Source organism: Panthera leo, chromosome D2, assembly GCF_018350215.1.
Source record: "Panthera leo isolate Ple1 chromosome D2, P.leo_Ple1_pat1.1, whole genome shotgun sequence".
Lineage (NCBI taxonomy): Eukaryota > Metazoa > Chordata > Mammalia > Carnivora > Felidae > Panthera > Panthera leo.
This window is the reverse complement of record NC_056689.1, coordinates 86785893-86807056: the sequence shown is the minus strand read 5'-3', so window position 1 is coordinate 86807056 and position 21164 is coordinate 86785893. Positions and strand designations below refer to the sequence as shown.

At 62.2% G+C, this 21164-nt stretch overlaps 1 protein-coding gene across 1 annotated transcript in view; it reads right to left on the bottom strand.

Moving 5' to 3' along the window:
• Positions 1-4984: 4984 nt before the first annotated feature.
• The window catches only part of ADGRA1 (adhesion G protein-coupled receptor A1), a 36112-nt gene continuing 19932 nt past the window's right edge, over positions 4985-21164 (bottom strand). Inside the window, exons 6-7 of the mRNA XM_042908986.1 lie at positions 8253-8351; positions 4985-7729 (exon numbers count right to left, since the gene is read on the bottom strand). Of these exons, the coding sequence (XP_042764920.1) occupies positions 6526-7729; positions 8253-8351 (1303 nt within the window). The 3' untranslated portion in view covers positions 4985-6525. The remainder of the gene's footprint in view (positions 7730-8252; positions 8352-21164) is intronic.

Below are 21164 nucleotides of genomic sequence, written 5' to 3'. Positions count from 1 at the left end.
GAGCCTAATCCCTGTCTGAACACAGTAGGGAGGCTGGAAGAGTGAAGAGGAAGGGTGGAGCACCCAGGCCCACCCTGCCCTCCCCCACCCCCAGGTGTGGACTCATCCCTTGGTCTGGAATGTTTCATTCCTCCTTCCTGGAGGGCTTTGGGCTGACTCCAGGGCCCGCTTCTTCCCGTGAGAGCCCCCAGCTGCAGCCTGGCCTGAGCTGGCCCCCTCCTCCCCTCCCCTCCCTTCCCTCCTTCATCAGAGCCTGAGCTAAGTGGTTCAGGCCCAGCTTCCCCAGGCAGGAGGCGCAGGGAGCTGGCTAATGCCCAGGGTCCCGCTTTCTCTGGTCTGCCCGCCTCCTCTCTCCTGATCCCCTTAATGACGGCTCTGACCTGTGTGCCAGCTGCGAAGGCGCGTAAGGTGGATGGCCCATTACCAAATGCGGCGTGTGGAACCAGATGGAAAAGGCTGGAAGGCCCAGGGGCCCCAGCATTCGGGAGGCAGGATGGCTGTTGTGCCCCTTCCCCCCCCTCCCCCCCCCGCCAGGGTCCAGCAGCAGGGCGCCCCCGCACATCTGAGGCCCAGGAGACGTAACACGGCCACAAACTTTTCTTCATCCACTTTCACTGGTGACCCCTTCTGCCAGGGGCCCAGCACATCTTCTCAGGGTGGCCCCAGGTACCTCCCCACTCTGGCCCACAGTGAGCCTTTCATGTCCGTCTTTGGTCCAGTTCTCCCACCAGCAGCTGATGTCGTAACGCAGCAAGGCCCAAGTGTGGCCCCTGCCCCCCGCCCTCTCCCACACCCACCCTCGCCCTCCCCTGCAGTAGAATTGACAAACCCTGGGCTGTGTGTATTTAAAATGCGCGTGGATACATCAGGAGGCCAGCACGGGAGTGGGCACAGCCGTCCCGCTGGCCCAGTGGGGCAGGGGGTCCTCTGGGAGCAGTGGATGGGCTCAAGGGAGACATAGCGTGGGGAGGGATGTGCCACTGGACAGCCAGGAAGGACACCTGCACACTAGGAGCAGGAGGCCAGAGCAGAGGGTGAGGCCCTCCCTAGAGGACACCGTGGGATGCGGGGCACTGTCCTCACCGGGCTCGCCAGGTCCAGGGACGTGCGGAACAAGCAAGTGGGTGGCTCTGGGCTCAGCAGGCCTCCTCCAAGCACGAGAGTCCCCGAGTGTGTTCAGGCTCCTGTGGCAAATTATCAAGGCCACCAAGTTACTCATTATGCAGAAACTTGTTTTTTTTAAGTATTTAAAAAATGTTTATTTATTTATTTTGAAAGACAGAGACAGCATGAGCGGGGGAGAAAGAGAGAGAGAGAGAGAGAGAGAGAATCTCAAGCAGGATCCCTGCTGTCAGCACAGAGCCTGATGTGGGGTTCGATCCCATGAACCGTGAGATCATCACCTGAGCCGAAGTCAGACGCTTAACCGTCTGAGTCACTCAGGCGTCCTAAAACTCATTTTTTATCGATCTTATTAGAGTAATTTTCAATCTGGTTAGATTTGGACTAAATTGAAGTTGGCCACTTAGCCTCTGCACCTGCTTCTGAAGCCCAGATGTTCTGTGCAGAGAGCGCGTTCCGTCCCACCAGCCCCACGAGGTTTGGCTCTGTCCTCTGCACATCATCCTGCTTGAGGCCAAATGGAGAAGCCAGTGCTGGAGGGGTGGGTGGGGTGTTGGGGGGCCAGACTGCGACCTGGGCGGGGGGAGGTGCTACTCTGCTCCCAGCACTGCCGGGTCCCCGGCCCCACGGTGGGGGCCCTCCAGCCCCAGGACATAGCTGCCTGGGGACAGAGACTGACCATCCTCCCGCTGTTCCAGACCCCTGGTGCGGGGCTCAGACCTATCCACTGGGGCCCAGAGTCCTCCCCTGGCCGTCCCCCCATGTCAGAGCCTGGCCTCTCCCCCTGGGCGACACGAGCGCTTGTCCCGGACTCCTTCTTAGCAGCCCACACCAACAGTGTGCCCCTGAAGCTGGCGTGGCCCTCAGCACTGTCCGTGACGTCCCCGAGCGGCTGCCATGGCGGTGCCGTGTGATGGGGTCTGACCCACACCTGTGCAAGGGCTCCCACTTGGGTGCCGGGGGAGATTCAAGCCCCACGAGCTCCCGCCTGCGTGTGGAGACCCTCACCGGGCCCCGTCGCCTGCCGCAGTAACCCTGAGCCAGGCCCCTTCCCGCTCCCTCAGGCTTGCCGGGGGCGGTCCCCCAAGGCCACCGTGCTCCTGCGGGTGCAGAATCCTCTTGTGGGGTGTCATAGGTTGTGCTTCCGACCCAGGTGCCGGTGGGGGTTCCTGTGTTTGCAGAATCCACACGACTTCTGTTCAAAACCATCCTGTCTGTCTGCGGTGCTGGCTCAAATCCCCCTGCAGCCACGGTGGCACCAGGAGGTGGCTCCAGGTGTGCACGGGGCACGGAAGTGCAGTCTGCTCCGTGGGCTCAAATCTGGCCAAGGCTCGAAGGCTGTTGCTGTGCGACGTTCCGAGCTGCTCCCGAGACCTGGGGATCTTGGAACGGCCTGAGGTCGCCTCTGCCCACTGACGTGGGGACATGTTCGGTTTGGGGGTGACCCATGTAGAAATTGTGAGGCATCGGTGTCGTTCGGACCACTCTCCCTCAGGCGCCTGCACACACAGGGGACCCCAGGGCTTTGCTCCTGGTCTGTTCCTTACTCTTGATTGCCCACCTCACAGCACACGGCTGCGTTCTGCACAGCCTGAAGGGGCGACGTGGACGCGCCCCGCCTGCTTATGCCACCTGTGGGAGCTCGTGGGGTGTCAGCCCTTAGACTGTCTGCTCTGCTCTGTGTCCCGGGACCAGCCCGGCTGAGTGGGGTCCACTGGGACTCACACCAGCTCCCCAGCAGCCAGGGCTTCTGGAGGGAAATTCTTCCTGGCTCTAACCACATCCCTCTGCGGCATGAGGGGCTGCCACACTCCCCATCCGGCCTCCATAGCGCTCCGAGGTGGGGCGGTGGTGCCCTAGGCCAGCCCCTGGGGCAGGAATGGGGGGCAGGAGCCTGGCTGTGCCTGGGGGACCCCTGCAGGGAACTGGGCTCCCTTCTCCAGTGACCCCGGAGGGAGGGCCGCTGGCCCCGTGGGATGGGAGGTGGGGTCTCGGTGGGACCAGCTTCTGGGGGAAGATGGGCTGGGATCAAGCCTTCAGCCTGTGCATGTGCACATGTGTAAGCGTGTGTAAGCGTGTGTGCACGTGTATAAGCGAGTGGGCACACATGTGCTTGTGTGCGTGTGCCTGTGCACTGTGCCCCGTGTCCTTGGGGACTCTGGTCCTGTCTCCTGCCCCACCGTCCGGGCATGCCCACCCCTGCACATCAGACCTGGATGTCCTTCCTGACCTGTGGGCGGCAGAACGTTCTTTGATCTTGGATCCAGTGAGCAAAATTTTAACCCCAAGTGCCTGTTGGATAATAAGTCGTGTAATGAAACCTTCTGCCGCAGCCTCTGGGTGGTCGACACAGCCTGGTGAGGAGGTGAGAGGGTCACGTGCGGGTGGGCGGGCCCAGCTGCCCCGGGAGGCGGTGCCATCCTCAGAAGGGGCGGCTCTGGTTGCCGTGGCCCGCGTTGTCCCCCTCCCACCCCGGAACCCCTGCGGGTCACAGGGTGAGTGGCAGGATGGCAGGCGTAGCACGGGCAGCACGTGGGGCGGACACGGCCGGGCTGGAGCCACCACCTCTGTGTGCGGCCCCCATACGTGCCTGCCTGGGGCCCTGAGTGTGGGGGGCAGGTGGCCGCCCCAGCCCAGCACAGAGCCTGGCCCCTCTCAGAAGGCCCCCACCCGAGAGGCTGCTCCTGGGTGCCTGAGCTCACACCCTTGAGCTGATCCTTGTCCCAAGGTGGGTCCCTGAGGCTCAGGGCTACCCTTGACCATCCGGTAGAGTCCCAACCAAGCAGGCAGGGCATGGGGCAATGGGGTGAGGGGCAGGGCTGCTGAGCCCGGATCCCTGACCCAGCCCCCACCCCACAGAGCCGGCAGGGGCTCCCCAGGGGACCGGCGTCCAGAGGTGGCTCAGCAGGCCTTTCGGGAGAGTCAGAGAGCTGGGGGGTGCCTTTCGTCTAACTGTCATTGTGCCTGTGCTCTCCAGGCCCGGAACGCCAGCTATGCCCGGAGGAGGGCCGAGCCTCAAACCGGGCCTCCCAGGGTCCCGCGGGGGCAGCCGACCGAGGCCGCAGCAGATGCTGTCCGGAGAGCAGCGGCAGATGCACAGCCTGGCCCTGGCCGCCAGCTGTCTCGGCTCGAACCGCGGCAGGGATGTGGTCCAGATGTGTCTGGCTTCCAGAGGCTTCGCTGATGGGGAGAGCTTGGTGTCCCTCTACCCCGGGGGAGTGAGATGCACCCCCACGTGGCGTCGCTGTGTGTCTCACATGCTCTCTGGGAAGGGCAGGCACATGTCTCTCACACACGCACGTGCATAAGTGCACGCGTGCATGCTCAGACAACACACACCCAACTCTCACAACCCACACACGTGTACGTGTGGACGCATGCACATACTCAAATGCACACACAGACAGCACACGCCCAACTGTCACAACCTGTACACGTGTACGTGTGGACGCATGGACATGCTCAAACGCACACACAGACAACACACGCCCAACTGTCACAACCTGCACACATGTACACGTGCACACACACACGCTCAAATGCACACACAGACAACACGCGCCCGACTCTCACAACCCACACACGTATACATATACACACTCACGCACAAAGGACGGAGGTGACATACCACGAGACCAGAGACGTTGGATCTGGTTCCGACCTCCCGTCCCGCATCCTTCTGGAAGTGTGTTCCGTGTGGGGTGTCTGTGCTGCGGTGAGCTGTGGATTTATGCTCTGAGAACATTACATGCGGATGGGCTATGTCACAACACTGTCCCAAGTGGACTCAGGAGGCCGAATCAATACTGAAACACACGAGGTTTAATGTTTAGTGTTGAATTTCTTTGGTTTGAATGCGGAGCTGCTGGGGCTGCTGGGGGCAGAAAGGACCACGGTGGGTGCCTCCAGAGGACCGGGGTGTCCAGGGAGAACAGCCTGTCTGGGCTCCCCGGTCCCGGCTGGGTCCCGGCGCAGACGCGGGAGCCACGCACTGAGGCGGGCCCGCCCCCTCGCGGATGAGAGACGGACGCGGGTGCCATTAACCAGCCTCACAAAGGCAAACAGTGCAAAATACTGTATTTCGTGTGAGGTTCTGCATCTACAGCGTGTACACAGCACAGCGTCGGGCCTCTGGCTCCTATCGGCTACGGAAGCAGGCGAGCAGGCTGGATAGAGACAGAAACTGCCCGGCGGTCATCTGGTTGCCCATCTGGTTGACCTGTGAGGACACGCGGGGTTTGTGGCTGGTCCAGGACATTGTCAGGTTTGCAAGAATCCTGGGAAGCAAGGCTCCTTGTGCTCAGATACTGAGCGTTGCTGGCCCTGGGGACCCCCGACACGCCCCCTCGCCTCCCCGCGTGCGTTAGGAGGGCCTGCTCCTGGTGAAGCACCCCTGCCCAGACAGCGGGGCACACGGAGGAGGCACGGAGATGACGGCTATGCAGTGGGACCCGGTGCTCGGATGTCTGGGCAACGTGAACTCTGTGTGCACGGTGTGTGGTATGCGTGTACATGCGTGTGCACACGTGCGCGTATGTGTGCCGCAGAACGGCCGTGCACAGTCTCACACACGTGTTCCTCAGAATGTTCCCTTGCCCGGGGACGGGCCCCTTACTGCACACAAGGCTCACCAAAACCGAGTCCGGGCTTGTGCCCAGGTGCTCACGGAAATGCCAGCCCCTTCTTTTCGGGGCAGGGAACTTTATGGCCCCAAATGCCCTCGTTGGGGCGGGGTATGGTCCCAACAGTGGCTGGCTTTGACGGTCAAGTCTGCTGAAGGACACTGGGGCGTTTCGGAAGGCGCGGGCCCCCTCGAAGGCCCCAGCCGGCGCCCTGGAGAACAGTGGCAGCCCGCCCCCCCCCCGCCCCGGTTCCCACACGCTCCCGGATTGTGGTGACAAGCCCCGGCGTCCGTGACGCTCTTGGGCCTGTGGGGGCCGCAGGTAGGACAGGTGCTGAGCAGAGGCGCCAATGTGGCCTTCTGCCTCAGACGGTGGCTGGCGGAGAGGCTGGTGGTGACGGCCCAGGTCCAGAGCACCCTGTACCGGGCAGTAGCAGGCCCACCTGCGCCTTGGAACAAAGCTCGACGAAACACACACCGGCCACTGGAAGACGTGGGTGGCACGTCTTCTGCCGTGACCGGGCCGGTGGGGCAGATGGGGCACATGCCAGGCGCCGAGGGTGATTCCCCTGATGGAACCCCTGCTCTGTTCCCGGGCCGGCCCGGACAATGGGCACGGGGGTTGGAAAGCCAGTGACTGAGACACGGACGGCCTGTCTGACCTCAGGGCCGGTGGACGCGGAAGTGACCCACGGCGTCTTCCCGCGTGGGTCCTTCGCAGAGAAGGGGGTTGTGGGGGGCGACGTCCCACCGGCCTCACGTGGCGGGACCGCCAGGGGCTGCTACACGGTGGTCTCGTTCTTCCACGGCCCTGTCCGGATGTTGCCCGTGCCGTCCGCGCTGAAGGACAGGACTTCACACATGTCTCCCTGGAGCAGCCCGTTCTGGCCGGGCCCGCCGAAGGGCAGGGACTGCGTCCTCCGGAGCATCTCGAAGTGGGCCGGGCCGTGGGCCACCGCCCTGGCTGGCCTCCGCGGGCAGCCGTAGAGCGCCGTGTCGCTGCCCTCGGGCTGGCTGACCAGGGGGAAGGGGTCGCCCTGGGCGCAGCAGGCCAGCGCGTGTGCCCCCACCGGGCCCTCCAGCGAGCTGGGGGCGCTGTCCGTGCGCGAGCTGCGGGGGCTGCCGTCCGGGCTGGACGGGACGTGGTAGGCGCACTCCTGCGTTGCGGCCCCCGGGTGGCGGCCGAAGTAGGGGGGCTTAGTTCTGCCCTGGAGGCAGCCGTGCAGGTGCGGGTCGTGCCCAAAGGGGTCCTCCTCGTGCACGTGGACGTGGGCCGCGTCCTCTGTCGGCCGCTCACCGTGCATCTTGGCGCAGCACGGCGTGGCCGGTGACAGGCAGCTGACGTGGCCCCGGGCCGCCTGCAGGTTGGTCATTTTGCAGTGGCCGGCGGGGGGGGGGCCAAAGCCCCGCGGTTTGCCCGGACGCGGCGAGTCCCGCCGGCAGGCCACGGGTCCCAGTGCGTCCCCGTTGGTGTCGAGCGTGGGGTGGGCGCCGAGCGTGGCGATGCCGCGGGAGGGGCGGCAGGCCCACCAGCACTGCCACACGTCGTCTCTCTTGGCACAGTGGTGGATGAGCACGAAGAGCCCCAGCGTCACGCAGAAGGCGCCGTACAGGCAGCTGAAGATCATGTCCAGGAAGTGGCCCTGGGACACGGCCAGCGCCCCGAAGGTCCAGGTGGCCGTGAACAGGAACAGCGTGAAGGCGGCGGCCCGCAGCTGGGCCTTGAGTGAGTGCTCGTTCTGGAGCAGCGAGGCGGCCAGGGCGTCACAGGCGGGCGGCGTGCCGGGCGGAGCCCCGGGGCTGTGGCCGGCCTCGCGCATTGCCAGTCGCCGCTGCTCCTCCGCCCGCGGCCTGAGCTCGTACCTGCGCTCTGGGTGGCGCCGCAGCTGGACGTAGGTGCCCAGGAAGTACACGCAGGTGACCAGCGCGATGAAGGCCGCCGGCCCGTAGAACGCGCCCAGGCTGGGCTCCCAGGCCATCCAGCAGCTGCGGGAGGAGAGGGCTCAGTGAGTCGTGGCGTTGGGGCCAAGTGCCCGGCGGCCCCGCGGTCCCTGCCTCCCAGAGCTCACGGGGAGACTTTCTCTGCAGCGCGTGAGGCCTCTCACACGGCAGGGACGCAGACTCGGCCGTGCCTGCCACCCTGCCGGCACCCGGACCGCCTGCAGTTGGGGCTGTGGGGGGCCCACGCCCACCTCTCTTCGGTGACACCTTCTCTCCCTGTCCCGGAAGGCCTCAGACCCAGTGCCGGAGCCCCAAGGGAGCAGGGCCGACCTTCTGGGGGCACGACCGGAAGGGCCCGAGTGCCGGGTACTGCTCCTGACCTGTCCACGCTCTGAGCTGGCCCCGGAGATGTGGCCCTCAGTGTCCGGGAGGGGTCTGCTGGCGGGCGGGGGGGACATGTGGGGGGCAGGCGGTGGTCCTGCTGGGCACCCCCCACAGCGCGGTGCTCCGGGCCTCGGGGGGGTGCGGGGGGGGCTGGGGCGTCCTCCACTGACGGGGAGATACTCACTAGGGCCCGTCCTCATCCTCTGTCCCATAGTTCCTGATGTTCGTGGCGGCCGTGACCCCGCAGATGATGAAGGGCACCCCTCCGCTGATGAGGTAGAACCTACAAGAGGAGAGAAACCCGTTCATGGCCTGAGAAACCGGCTGAGCCCCCCAAGGACGACCTTGTTGTCCTAGCTCTCCTCCCGAAAAGGAGGGGCCCCATGTCCTTGACAAACACCCACCCAACAGGGGAGCCCCCACCAGAGCCGGCCTCGCTCCTCCCCCTTCCTCCTCTCCCTCCTCCCTCCTCCTCCTCCCCTCCCAGCATCTCCCCTCCTCCACTCCCCTTCCCCTGTCCCTCCCCGCCTCACATCTTTGTGCACCGCCTGGCAGCCTGGCTTCTCAGTTCCTTGGGGGGGAGTTCTGACCTGTGACCCCCCACTCCCCTCAGGTCAGGGACCCATCTGGATAGAAGTTGACCCCTATTCTGGGCCTGGCCTGGCCTTTTTGCCAGCGGGGCCTCAGCCAGCGGCTCCGTCTGAGGGCCTTCTAGTGCCCGGTTCAGTGAGCTGGCTCCTGGGAACGTGAGGAGTGGCCAAGCACACGGTCCACGAGCGCCTGGCCACCGAGTGCACCATAGGGGCCACGGTGACCAAGGCACCAGCTCATGGTGACCACAGGGAGCGGGCGCCACCCTCCTGGATGAGGGGAATGGCCTAGGTCCCAGGACTGTGGGTGGGAGCGGGGTGACCTGGGGACTCTGTGCCTCCCAGAGTTCTTTATGCAGAGAACACGTCCTTCAGAACGAGGACAGATACGGACATTTTCTGACAAAAATAAAACTGAGTGAATTTGTTGCCAGCTGACCTTCAAGAAATGCTGAGTGACGTCCTTCAGGCTAAAGGGCTATTACACCAGATGGAAACTCAAAAGAATGGAGGACGCCAGAAATGCCAAATGTTGGGGCAAATATAAAAGGTCTTCCTTCTTCTTGATTAAAAAAATATATGATTGCTTAAAGAAAGATTCTAATGCTGCCTAGGGGAGTTGATAATCCATGTTGAGTAGCAGATGCTGTGTCTTTAGCACCGAGATGGCGGGGGCACAGCCTCACGGGCGGGATCTCTGTATACCTTTCACATGGACGCGTACACCTGTCAGACCAAAGACAGTGCGGAGAGCTGGTGCACATCAATCCCCGCGGCAATACGAAACATTGATAGGGAAAAGTTAATAGATAAATTAAAATGAAATGTAAAACATTAAAAAAAATAATCCGAAAGAAGAAAATAGGACAGGGAAAGAGGAAGAGAAGGAAAAAAAAAGAAGTAAAAGCAGAAGATAGGTGGTGGAATGGAGACCTGACTCCGCCCAGCGTTCCGGGAGGGAATGCCCCAGCTCACGCAGAGGTGGGCCGGGCAGGTGCGCCACGGCATGCTGAGACCGCCCTGTCCGTGGCGGGAGCACCTTCCGTGCGGAGCTGCAGAGCCTCTGGACGTTGATGGAGACGGGGGCCCAGGAAGGCTGTGGCAGCCACCCTGATACCAGGGAAGAAGGGCTTCAAGGGGAAGAGTTGAAGAGGCCCGTGTTGTGGCGATATCAGCGTGGCTCACGGGAAGACACTGCGGGCGCACACGTGTGCGGCCCAAGAAAAGATTCAAATATGGGAGGCAAAAAGGGACACAAGTAAAGGGAAAGACAGACAACTCCAAAATCACGGCTGGCGATTTAAACTCCCCTCTCTTAGCAGTTGCTGGGGCAGCTAGGCGAGAAATCGGTAGAGAAATAGAAGATTTGAACAATGATATGAATCACTTCCCCACAAATGCTCTTCCTGGACCATCACACTCGGTAACTGACGACGCTCGTTCGTGCCCCGTACCCGCGGTCTGCTCACCGTGGCGGATGACGTGTGCACCACGAAACAAACCTCGATCAGGTTAAGAGGGTTGTGATCATCCAGAGCATGTGGCCTGACCTCCATGAAGTCCTATTAACAATTAATAACAGTGAGGAAACTAGGGAAACCGCAAATACCTGCAGGTGAAACCGCACACTTCTATATAACTCGTGGGTCTAAAAAGACGTCACGAGGGAATCTGGAAAACGTCTTAAACACGATGAGAAAGGGAACAACATATTTTTGGGATGCAGGGCTCAGAGGAACATTCATAGCAGCAAATGCTTCTGTGGGAAAAACAGGGAGGCCTGACATTCACTACCCAGGGCTCCACTCGACGAGGCAGAAAAGGAAGAGGGCAGGGTAAACTGAGTCACCAGAATGAAGGAGACGACATGGAGGAGAGCAGACAGCGAGCAATAGTGAAAAACAGCAAGCCAAGCGTCGATTTCCGCAGAAAATCGACAACCCTGTGCCCGCCTGCCCGGGCTGACAGGAAGTGGGGCCACAGAGAACCAGACTCCCATGGGGCGGGGACGGCGATTTGTAAACAGCCGTGGCCATTACTTCAGCAGCTTAGATGAAGTGGCCAAATTCCTTGAAAAAAATAGAAATCAGCCAGATCGAAACAAGAATTAGGAAATCAGAATACTCTGTATCTGGTAAAATGGTTGGTTCCAACATTCACAAACATCCAGCAGAGGAGATTCCAGGCCCCTCGAGCGTCAGCAGTGCGTATGGTCACGCGTCTAAGGAAGAGACGACACCGATCCATCTTCTACAGGCTTTTCCAGAAAATAAAGAAGGGTCACCTCCTGACTCAGTTTACAGGGCAGCAGAAGCCGGTAGGAAAACCAGACAGATGCATGAGAAAAGAGTGAATTGCCCTCAGTGTCCCCCTGAACAGACACAAGCCCCTCTAACAGTGTATCAGCAAATGGAATCAAGGACTTTATGCACAGGATAAAATATCACAAGTAAGTTTATCGCAGAAATGCAAAGCGTGTTCTTCATAAAATCGACGTAGTTCGTCGTGGAGCACAGTAGGGACATACGATTGGCTCGTAGATGCAGTAACAACACCTGACAGAATTTAATACACGTTCGTCATGAAAAATCTCAGCAAGCTCGGCCCGGACGGAGTCTCCTGGGTCTGCCGAGCGGCACGTAAGGCAGGGGCTCCGCGTGCCTCTCCCGGGCCTGCAAGCAGCCGGCCCAGGGGCCCGAGCGAGGCGGGTGGAGGCGGAGATACCTTGTGAGGTCCGGCACAGCACAAAAGGCGGGGCAGTGAGCCAAGCTCGGCAAAGCTGCGAGGGAAATGTCCCCGACTGCTTTCGATGGCTGGAGGAAAATGCCGCCGGTGAGCGTGTGCTTGGGGACCTGGCCTGGGGTCCAGAGCCTATAGTGCGGAAAAAGGCGCCGGCCTGGGCTGAGTCCACGGCCGGTTGGGACGCGTGACGTCATGTGACGTCGCCTGCCACGCCTGGCTGCGGCAGCTCTGCTCCCAGGGCTGACCAGGCTCGAGAGCCCCTTGGAACCTGCAGAAAGTCGCCGTCCCCCGAGCCGTGCCTCCACCCTCCACGGAGACAGAGATCCTGGGGTTCCGGCCAGGAGGTCCCCTTTAATGCACGAGGAAGTGCACGAGGTGACGTGGGAGCGCCGAGACGGGAGCAGCGTGGCGCTCGCCCTGCTCCAGCAGCAGTAGCAGCCCCCAGCGCGTCGCTCTGTGTCCTGGGAAGACAAAGGGGCCGCATTGCTAAGCTGCACCCACGTGGGTGGCTTGCCTTGGACAGCCCCCTGTGGTCCCCCCAGGCCAGTGTGGCCCCCTCGACTCCTGTCCAGCTCCAGTGGCCACAGACCATTCCCAGGGGACCCCTGGCTCAGGGGGACTGCGTCCTCCAAGCCCTCCTGGCTCACACATCCTGCAGGGTGATACAGCCCCCACTGCCTCCGGCCGGGCCCCTCAGGCCGGCGGCCGCCTCATCCTCGGCTGGGGCTCTCCCTGCCTCTGCCCGAGCGGCTCCAGCCCCAAGTCGCCAGCCCACAGGACCGCCGGGGAGCTGGGCTCCTGGTGCCGGACCGGCTGTGTGGGCAGAGGGTGCCGGTGGCCCCTCGGGTGCCCCACCTGGGATGGCCGTTCTCACTGCCAGCGGCGTGGGCATGCGGGACACCTGTGGGGCCCTGGCCATCCCTGAGGTGGGCTGCCCTGTACCAGCCTCAGCTCGCCCGGTGGCCGGGGACCCTTTGGGCCTGGTCACCAGTGCCCTCCAGCCACACCCGCCCCATAAGGCGTGAAGCCCAGTCCCATCTTGGGCGTCCCATCCAGCATTGTCGCTGACCGGCCAGCTCTGGTGGCACTGAAACCCCTGTTCACTGTAGGACGTCCCCTGATGTGACCCCAGGAGACACTGGCACGTTTAAGACCAGCCACGTCTCTGCGCTCTGTGTCCCCACACGGACCACACAGGGCAAGTCAGCTGGGATTCTGGGAGCTCACGTGGCTCCCAGGGACCAGACCTGTCTCTTCCTCTAGGGGGACGTTTTTAGAAAGAAGGGTGAAGCTGACCCTCCGTGGGACCCCAGCTGCCACCCCGAGGCACCACGCTGGACCCCGAGAGGCCCTTGGACACGCACAGGGCCCAGGGATGCAGGCACCTGGGGAGGAGGGTGGAGGGGGGCCCTTGCCCGACTGGCCTGGGCTCCCCCAGAAGCACGGGGACAGTGTCCCACTGAAGGGCAGATCGGGGAGCCCAGTGGTGGCCTGAACCAAGGACACTCGGCCCAGGGTGAAGCGTCACGCGGGGTCAGTGGAGCGGGGCACGTGATGTGCACGTCCAGGTATGTGAAGTCTGTCCCTGCCGCGGGCTAACGTTGGCCCCCAGGACGGGGTTGTGCCGCCTGCACGGTAAAGAGATTAGGGTTAGGGTTAGGGACAGATACAGGGATAGGGATGGTCCAGGTGACCCGGGTGGCCTGACATCATCACAGAGGTCCTCGTAAAGGGAGGTCGAGGTCAGACAGGAGGGAAGACGCTGCATGGCTGGCTGTGAGTCAGAGGAAGGCCCCCGACGAGCGTGGCGCCTCCAGAAGAGGCAAGACCACGTGTGTCCCCTGGAGCCTCAGAGGAGCCACCTGCCCTCACCTGGACGCGGCCCAGGACACCGGTTCCGGGTTTCTGACCACCAGGACGGTAATGAAATAGTGTGCTGTTTTAAGTCACATCAGGAGCAGAATGAGAGTACGGTCCCCAGCCACACACACCTCTCCAATGCCACCACCGCCACATGGGTCCCCAGCCACACACACAGCTCTGATGTCACCACCTTGCCATGTAGGTTCCCAGCCACACTCTGCTCTGATGTCACCACCGCACCACGCAGGTCGGGAGCGGGAATTACCGAGCTGGATGCGAAGGTGGGTTGGGGAGGATCAGGCTCGTTGAAGCGCAAACACGCTTCTAGCTGCTGTGAGCGGGAAAAGCTATCTGTGACACACGCGGCCACAGGCTCATGTGAGGCGCGTACAAGGAACTCCTCTAATTCACCGAGAAAAGACAGACGGCCTGACGGAAAATGAGAAAGGGGCTAGAACAGGCAGTGCACGGAGAGAAAGCCCGGTGCCCACAGGGAGCAGGTCCCAGCTGGGGCAGGGGACAGAGTGAGTCGAGGGCAGGCGGGCAGTGGGGGAGCCTGTGCGGGCGAGATCTCAGGGCCAGCGGGGGCGTCCGGGCTGCAGGAAGGGGCGGCTGAGCCGAGCCCTGGGCCCGAGCCCAGCTCAGTCGGCGAGACGGCAACGTGGACGTCACGTGGACGGTGCAGTGGAAGAACCAGGTAGAAACAACACAAAGCAAGCGACATATACACAGCTCAGAGTCCCTGCAGACAAAACTGGAGTTGGAGGGCTCACACTTGGCTGGTGAAGCCATAGAAAGAGACAGAAGTCAAGAGCCAGGACGGGGGTGTGGGCTGCAAGTGGGCACAACCCTGGAGGCGTCTGGCAGGGGAAGCTTCCGTTTCTCCCCCTGAAGGCACGTGACAAGTTTCGTAAGCTCGCACGCATGTTTTTGGCATTTTTTGGTGTAAATGTTCTACTAAAACAAGACAAACACTCCAGAAAGGAGCAGGTGTCTCCCGGAGCCGTGGCCCGGGCAGAGCGAGCGCGGCTCCTACGTGGGCACCTGACTCGCCTGCGGCCGACGGGAACCAGGGCTGAAGCAGGAACGAACCAGCTCCCGGGACACGGCAGAAGTCCAGGCAGCGGGCACGGGCTTTTAATGAAAGGGCAAACCCGGGAGTTCTGGAGGTAGAGACCAGAGAATGATCCGGAAGCCTGTGTCAGGGTCGGCCGAGGTCAGCAGGTGTGGCTGCGGCACAGTCCGACCCCTTCCACGATCCCATCCGTGGCTCACTCCCTCTCTGCCACCAAAGCAGCGCTTGTCAGTGGTGGCCCCGGGCCCAGCCACCTGGGGCAGGGGGCAGGGGGCATGGGGGCCGCGTTGATCTGCGGCCGGCTCCCCGGGGTGGTGCCTGTGCTGAGGGTCCAGGGGTCCACGGGGTCCACAGGTGTCTGTCTGCCTCTCAGAGGACAGGCAGCCGTGGACGCAGGGGAGCAGGGCCTCCGTGGCGGTGTCCCTCTTTGTGAGGGCCCAGGAGGATGCGTCTCTGGTGCCACACATCCCGCCACTCACCAGCATCTATTGTCAGCGATGCTTTGCCAGACGTGAACTTTCCTGCCACCAGCCCTGCTGAGCCGGCCTTGATGCTATAAACGGGCCATTTGAGGGCTCCCTCTGTGTGCGTGTGTGTCCAGCGAGCCTCGCAGCCTCCGGAGCTGCGGGAAAACCTGACCTTAGAACCCGGGCACCTGCCTCCATCCGTGAGCGATGCCGGACGGCGTCTCGGGGGCCACAGGAGAGACCGGGCACAGCAGACAGTTTCCCCGCAGCCCCCAGCCCCCGATTTCAGAGCCAGCAGGGGACACGTGACGGGGTCCCAACAGCCGGACGGGGGCAGTGAGCCCACCTCGCCCTCCTGGACAGTTCTGTCCACTGGCCAGCGGTACTTGAGACCTTCTTCCCCCACCCGCCCCAGCACAGCCAGAGGCACTGCCATTGGGCATGACAGTCACCAGCCTGCAGGTGAGTTGCAGGGACAGGAGAATATTTGGGATTCTCGGTGGGGTCCTGGCTGCCAGGCCCTCCTGGGTTCTGAAGGAGGAGACAGGCAGCTGTGGGAACGGGTTGGGGGATGGATGGGCTAGGAGTGGGCTGCAGCCTTGGGGGGGCGGCCCAGGCGGGGAGCCCGAGGCCCTGGGAGCCCGTTCGGACGCCCCCGGACGCGAGGAGCCCTTTGGTGCTCTGCTTGGCGGCCGTTACACCCTCGTGGCCTCTCTTCCGGGCGTCTTCCCTGCACGCCCCTCAGTGCCTTTCTTTGGCGGCTTTTAGTGCGTTTCCTCCCTGGACGGGCAACAAGTCTTCATGGAGGAGGCTGAGCGCTAAGTACATCCCGCAGGCCCTGCTGGGACGGAGCCCAAAGGGCCCAGGCATCCGGCTGAGTCCAGAGTTGGTGCCCGGCTTCTGCAGACTCTGAGCCCTTGGACGCCTCTCTCTCTTCTGGAGTGTGTCCCATAGCCTGCCGCTGACCACCAGGTGGACCCTGCCCGAGGGGACGTTCACACAGGCCAGGGAGGCGAGGGGCGGGAGGGGCACGGGAGCGTGGTCCCCGGCCCGCAGGCTGGTGCGGCCTCGCTCAGTCACAGAAAGAGGCCCAGGACCCCTCCGGGGGCTGACCACTTGGGTCTTCTGGACCCGACTAAACCACCCCCACGAGAGGCATCTCCTCTCCTGAAAAGCGTCCCCCAGGACTGCCTGGCCCTGGGGCCGCCCTGCGGCACTCAGGGAGGAGAGTACCCTCGATGTGCCGGGGGAGTTCGTCCAGGCGACGCGTGGGCACGAGGAGACGCAGCCCAAGTGAGCTTGAGGACCACGCGTATGCCGTGGGCAGGTGTGGGGGCTGCGGGACCCGGCCCCAGGCGCCACCCCGACCCGGGATCCATCTGAGAGACGCCCATCTCCGGGTCCGGTTAGCACTCCGTGCCACCAGATCGATGGTTTCGTCGGAGACCACAGAGCACTTACACACTTGTCTGAGTGTGCTGCTGGTAAAGCCACCGTGCCCTTGGAGATGCGCGGCACAGTCACCCACGGCTTGCTCCGACCGAGGGCGAGTGGCGGCGACAGCCACATGGGTTTGGTGCCTGGAGGGGGGCTGTTGACGAGACCCCGGGGCTCACGCAGAGACCCAGAGCAATGTCTATGCCGAGCACAGGGCACAGTGTGTGTGCACGCGACTCTGCCTGGGGTCCCGTCCAGAAATGTGCCCTGACATGTAGCGTGAGGCCGGGACGCTCCAAGATTCCGCGTAGAAACACCACAGTGCCGCCTGCCGGGACTCGCCCTGGTGGTGCCAGCCCCGGGGGCGCGTGGCCACTTCTGCCTGAGAAGCGGTCCTGACTTCTGAAGCTCGGCCTGTGAAGCAGGACCTCTACCCCCCCTGTGTGGCATCTCGGGGTCACCGGAGGCTACGGGCATCAGCCGGGGTGGGTCCGGCTCGGTTCGCCAACGGCCTTGGAGCCCCTGCCCCCATGCAGGACAGCCTCCCACCTGGGCCCTGCATGGGCTTCCTGGGGGCTCCCGCGGCCGCGACAAAGGGGCGGAGAAGCCGAGAGCAAGTGCCGATCTGTGCCGTCTCTCAGCATACACACTGCCGTCGCGGAAGGGGCTCCTGCAGAGGCAGCCCCGGGACCTTCCCCCCCACCGGGCCGGGCGGTCCAGTTCGGCACCAGCTGCATGTTGGGTGAACGGGCCAGCTAGCGCCTCTCACCACAGGGCTCGCGGCGTCTAGTGCGTGAGTGCCTGGGTTTTAGTGCAGCTTTCTTCAGGTAGAAACACTACCGGCAGGCTTTAAATAATAGTGACCTACCTTGGTGCACTGTATCAGAAAGGCCAGGAGAGGCTGCAAAATTAGGGCATAATCACAGGCAGCTAAATTGGGAACTGGCCCTGAGGATCTCGAAAATCACAGCAGGGAGGCCGGCTTCATTAGGAGACACCTCCCCCGGCCAACTGCGAGGGGCTGAACGTGTGTGTCCCCAGGCCCACACAGCAAAGCCCCACCCCCAGGTGATGGGGAGGTGGGTGCACTGTGAGAGTGGAGCCCTCATGGACAAGGTCAGACCCCAGACAGCCCCCTGCCCCTTCTGCCTGTGAAGCAAGAAGTCTGCTCCCACTGGAACCGAGTGTGCTGGCCCCTGACCCCAGGCGTCCAGCCTCCAGACTGTGAGACACATTTCTGCTGTCTATAAGCCTCCAGTCGGTGGCATTGTGTCAAGGCAGCCAGCACGGATGGAGACCTAACAGAAGGTGTGGAAGCCTTGAGAAGGTCTGTCTCCTGAGAGACCTTGCTGAAGGGGCTGAGTAGCGCCGTTGGGGGCACCACGGCTTCGGCCAGCACAGCACTGCTGCCCAGGGCGTGCACTGCTCTCCCCGCCACGCTCCAGCGTGCTCAGGGCTGACGCTGCTCCCGCAGAGCCACTGTGCGGGAAGTGAGGGGCTGTGGTCCTTAAATTGTCTGTACTGGTGACCGTGGTGGTGAGGTGGTGAGGCCGGCTGGAAAAGCACAGACGCGGGAAGAGAAGACATCTGAGTAGCAGTTAAAGGGATCCAAGGCAGTGACGAACGGCCCGCGGTGGTTTGGCCTGGAGCCCTCAGCGCGGTGCGACCTCGCAGACGTGGGAGCCGTTCATGAGTCCTGTTCTCTGTGGAGAAGGCTGGCGCAGAGAACACGCAGCATTGTTCTTGTCTCAGTGTTTCTGGGCCCGTCTGCCTTCTCTTACCACGTGCTCGGACATGAGCAGGGGCCGGCGGGCATGTCTGGGACACATGCAGCGCAGTCTGCCCGCAGCGGCCGGGTCCGTAGACTGGGCTGGGGGGCGGGCTGGAGACAGACTGAGGCAGAGTCAGGGACTGGGGACCACCTGATCTGGGTCGGGGGACAGGGACCATCAGGAGCAGCGATAGCTCTTTGACATGAATGGTGGGACGGGGAACACATGGGGGACATGGGGTGGGGGCTAGTTCCTGGGGACACACGGGGGACATCAGGTGGGGGTTAGTTCTTGAGGACACACAGGGGACGTGGGGTGGGGTTAGTTCCTGGGGACACATGGGGGACGTGGGGTGGGGTTAGCTCCTGGGGGACACATGGAGACATCAGGTGGGCTCCTGGAATCTGTCTGACACCCAGCCCTGACCCCACAGAGTAGCTGGCCTCTTGGGGCTGACCCCTCTCATCTCCTGTTGTCCCTCGCATCCCCTCTCCTCAAGGCCATCGCTTCTCAACACGCACTGCCTAGCACTGGTCTTGCCCTCCTGCGTGGGAAAGCCAGACCCTGGGGCTGGGACCCTGCACCCCAAGCTGAGGCTCTGAGTCTGTCCTATCCCCGAGCCACACCTCCGAGGCCATGGGACAATACTTCTAGTGAGATTTACCCCTTGGTTCCAGGCAGTGACATTTGGCAAGAGGCACGGAGGCAGCACTGAGGGACAGGGATGGGACTCACACTTAGTGCACGGCCACACCTGTGGGAACATACCAGAAGGGCCAGCGCTCTGGTGGGTGATGCCTGGGGCCGGCCACGGCCTCAGCCAAGGTGCTCCCCAAAGATGGAAGTACCCACTGGGCCGCAGCCCCACAGTGCCCCCCAACCCCACGCGGAGAAAGCCCACACGGCCAACCTGGCCTCGGGGGTTCAGCCAGCAGGCCGAGCAGTGTAACCTACCCCTCGAGGCTGCCCCGCCACACCTGCGCCCCAGGACAGGGATGAGGGTAGGAACGAGGGGCTGTGTGCTCCTGTCACTGTGATGGGGACCTCCCCCTGAGGCCGCCAGCCACCTTGGTCGAGCTGGAATTTCCTTCCCTCAGCTTGCCACTGAAGTGCACAGGTGTCGAGGGGACCCCCCACCCCAAGACCTAACCATATATGGAAATTAAACAGCACACTTTCATGCAACCAACAGGCCAAAAAAAGAAAAGGAAAAGAAAAAGAAAAAACAATCAGGAAAATCAGACAATACTTAAAATGAGTGAAAAACCCTGCAGCATGTCCAGACTCATCGGCAGAAATGTCTAACAGACAGACTAAGAGAGAGAAGACTAGAATTGTGTGGCAGTTCTGGCCCGAGCAATTAGGCCAGAAAAGAAGTAAAGGCCACCAGAACCGGACAGGAAGCAGGAAGCAGTCCCGGAGTGCCCGGGTCACGGTCGTACAGACGTGACCCGACGGGATCCACGGGAAAGCTCCTGGACACATTCAGCAAACCCCCAGGACGGAAGACCGCACGATATCCGGCTGTGTTTCTACTCATGAGCTAGAATCAACCCCAAGAGAACATTAAGGAGACAATCCCATTCACAACAGCATGAAGACAATGCTTCGGGAAAAGTCCTCCGCAGGCGGCCCGAGACGCGTGCGCTGAGAGCCAGAAATGTTGCCGACAGAAATCTCGCGGACCCCAATAAAGGGACAGATGTCCTGTGTTACTGCGTGATGCTGTGAATGTTAATGTGCCATGCTCTTTCCATGCCAGGCAGCTTCCATCAAAACTCCAGTGGCCGTGTGTGCGGAACTGATCCAAATATTCATGTGCAGGGGACCATGAGTAGCCAGACCAATCTTGAAACACAAGATCCATCTGTCCTCTCTGCCCCTGGAACCGGCCCTAACGGGAGGGTGGTGAGCCTGACCCCCGGAGCGGGGGCCTCAGTGGGGACTGTCCCCTCTGCTGAGTGGGGATCACCCCCGGGGCTCAGGCAGGAAGGAGAATCTGGCCTGAGATGTCTTCCACTCCAGAGTCCTGTAAAATTTTATGTGGCTGTGGTTTCCTTGAAATCTCCAAATGGGCTTGGTTTTCCCCAAGGCTGAGCAGAGGGGCCTGTGGAGCAAGCGGGCAGACCCCAGTGTGGGCTCTCAGGCCCCACAGACGGACTCCCCTGCGGCAGACCCCTTGGTGGCATCTCTGTGGCCAACTGGCCGCGGGGCCAACATAAGAAATTAGACAATCGGCCCCTTGTTTCTCAAAAAGCTGTGTGCTCTGAGTTCACACAGAAGGTTTGAACCCACAACTATTTTCTTTTTACTTCTCATCGGAAAACTTCAGAGGGAGGACACAGGGGCCCCCGTCTGCAGACCGCAGCACCAGCTCTGGTCGCTGCCAGCGCTGCCCGGGCCTCGCCAAGGGTCAGCAGGACGTGATGTGATGCTCTGCTCAGCATTCAGCATACGGTGTGGCCCGGGGGCCCTTCCCTCCCCAGAAGACTCCAGAACTACATTTGTGCTGACGTGGGCACACACAGGCTACTTTGCAGTGCTGGGCATGGGGTCAGGGGCCAGATAAAAGGATGCCTCCTGGGGGCCAGCAGGAAGAGCCATCACTGGTAAGAATGGCCCCGGCTGGTGTTGGGCCTGCAGGGTGAGCGTGGATGGCAAGTCGAGGGGCCTCTGGGAGGAAAAGACTTTGGCCCCCAGCTTCTGGGGTTCCCACCACAAGCCCCAGGCCAGGCGTGGCCCGAATAGGCAGCGGGGGAGGACGGGCCCTCCGCAGAGCCCAGAGTCAATGTCTCCACCCTCCTGAGTCTGAACCTGACAGAGGTCAGTCCCCTAGGGAGCTGTTGGGATCACATCGCCATGTCCCCCCGCCCCCCCAGTGTCCAGCTTTTTGCACCAAAGAAGGGGACGTGGGGGAGAGGTGCTGGCGGTTTCTAGGCAACACAACAAAAGGAGTAAGTATCTCAGAGTTATCTGTCTCTGTGACATGGCCAGTTCAGTGCATAGCCACCGAGCCCAGACCCCTCTAGACCCGGGTGCTCTGAGACCCTCGAGCTCATGGCCCATGGAACCCATGTACCCCCAGCCTCGGGCCCTCCGAGCCCACAGACCCCCACGACCCGAGGTTCCCTGAGTCCACAGCCCACAGAG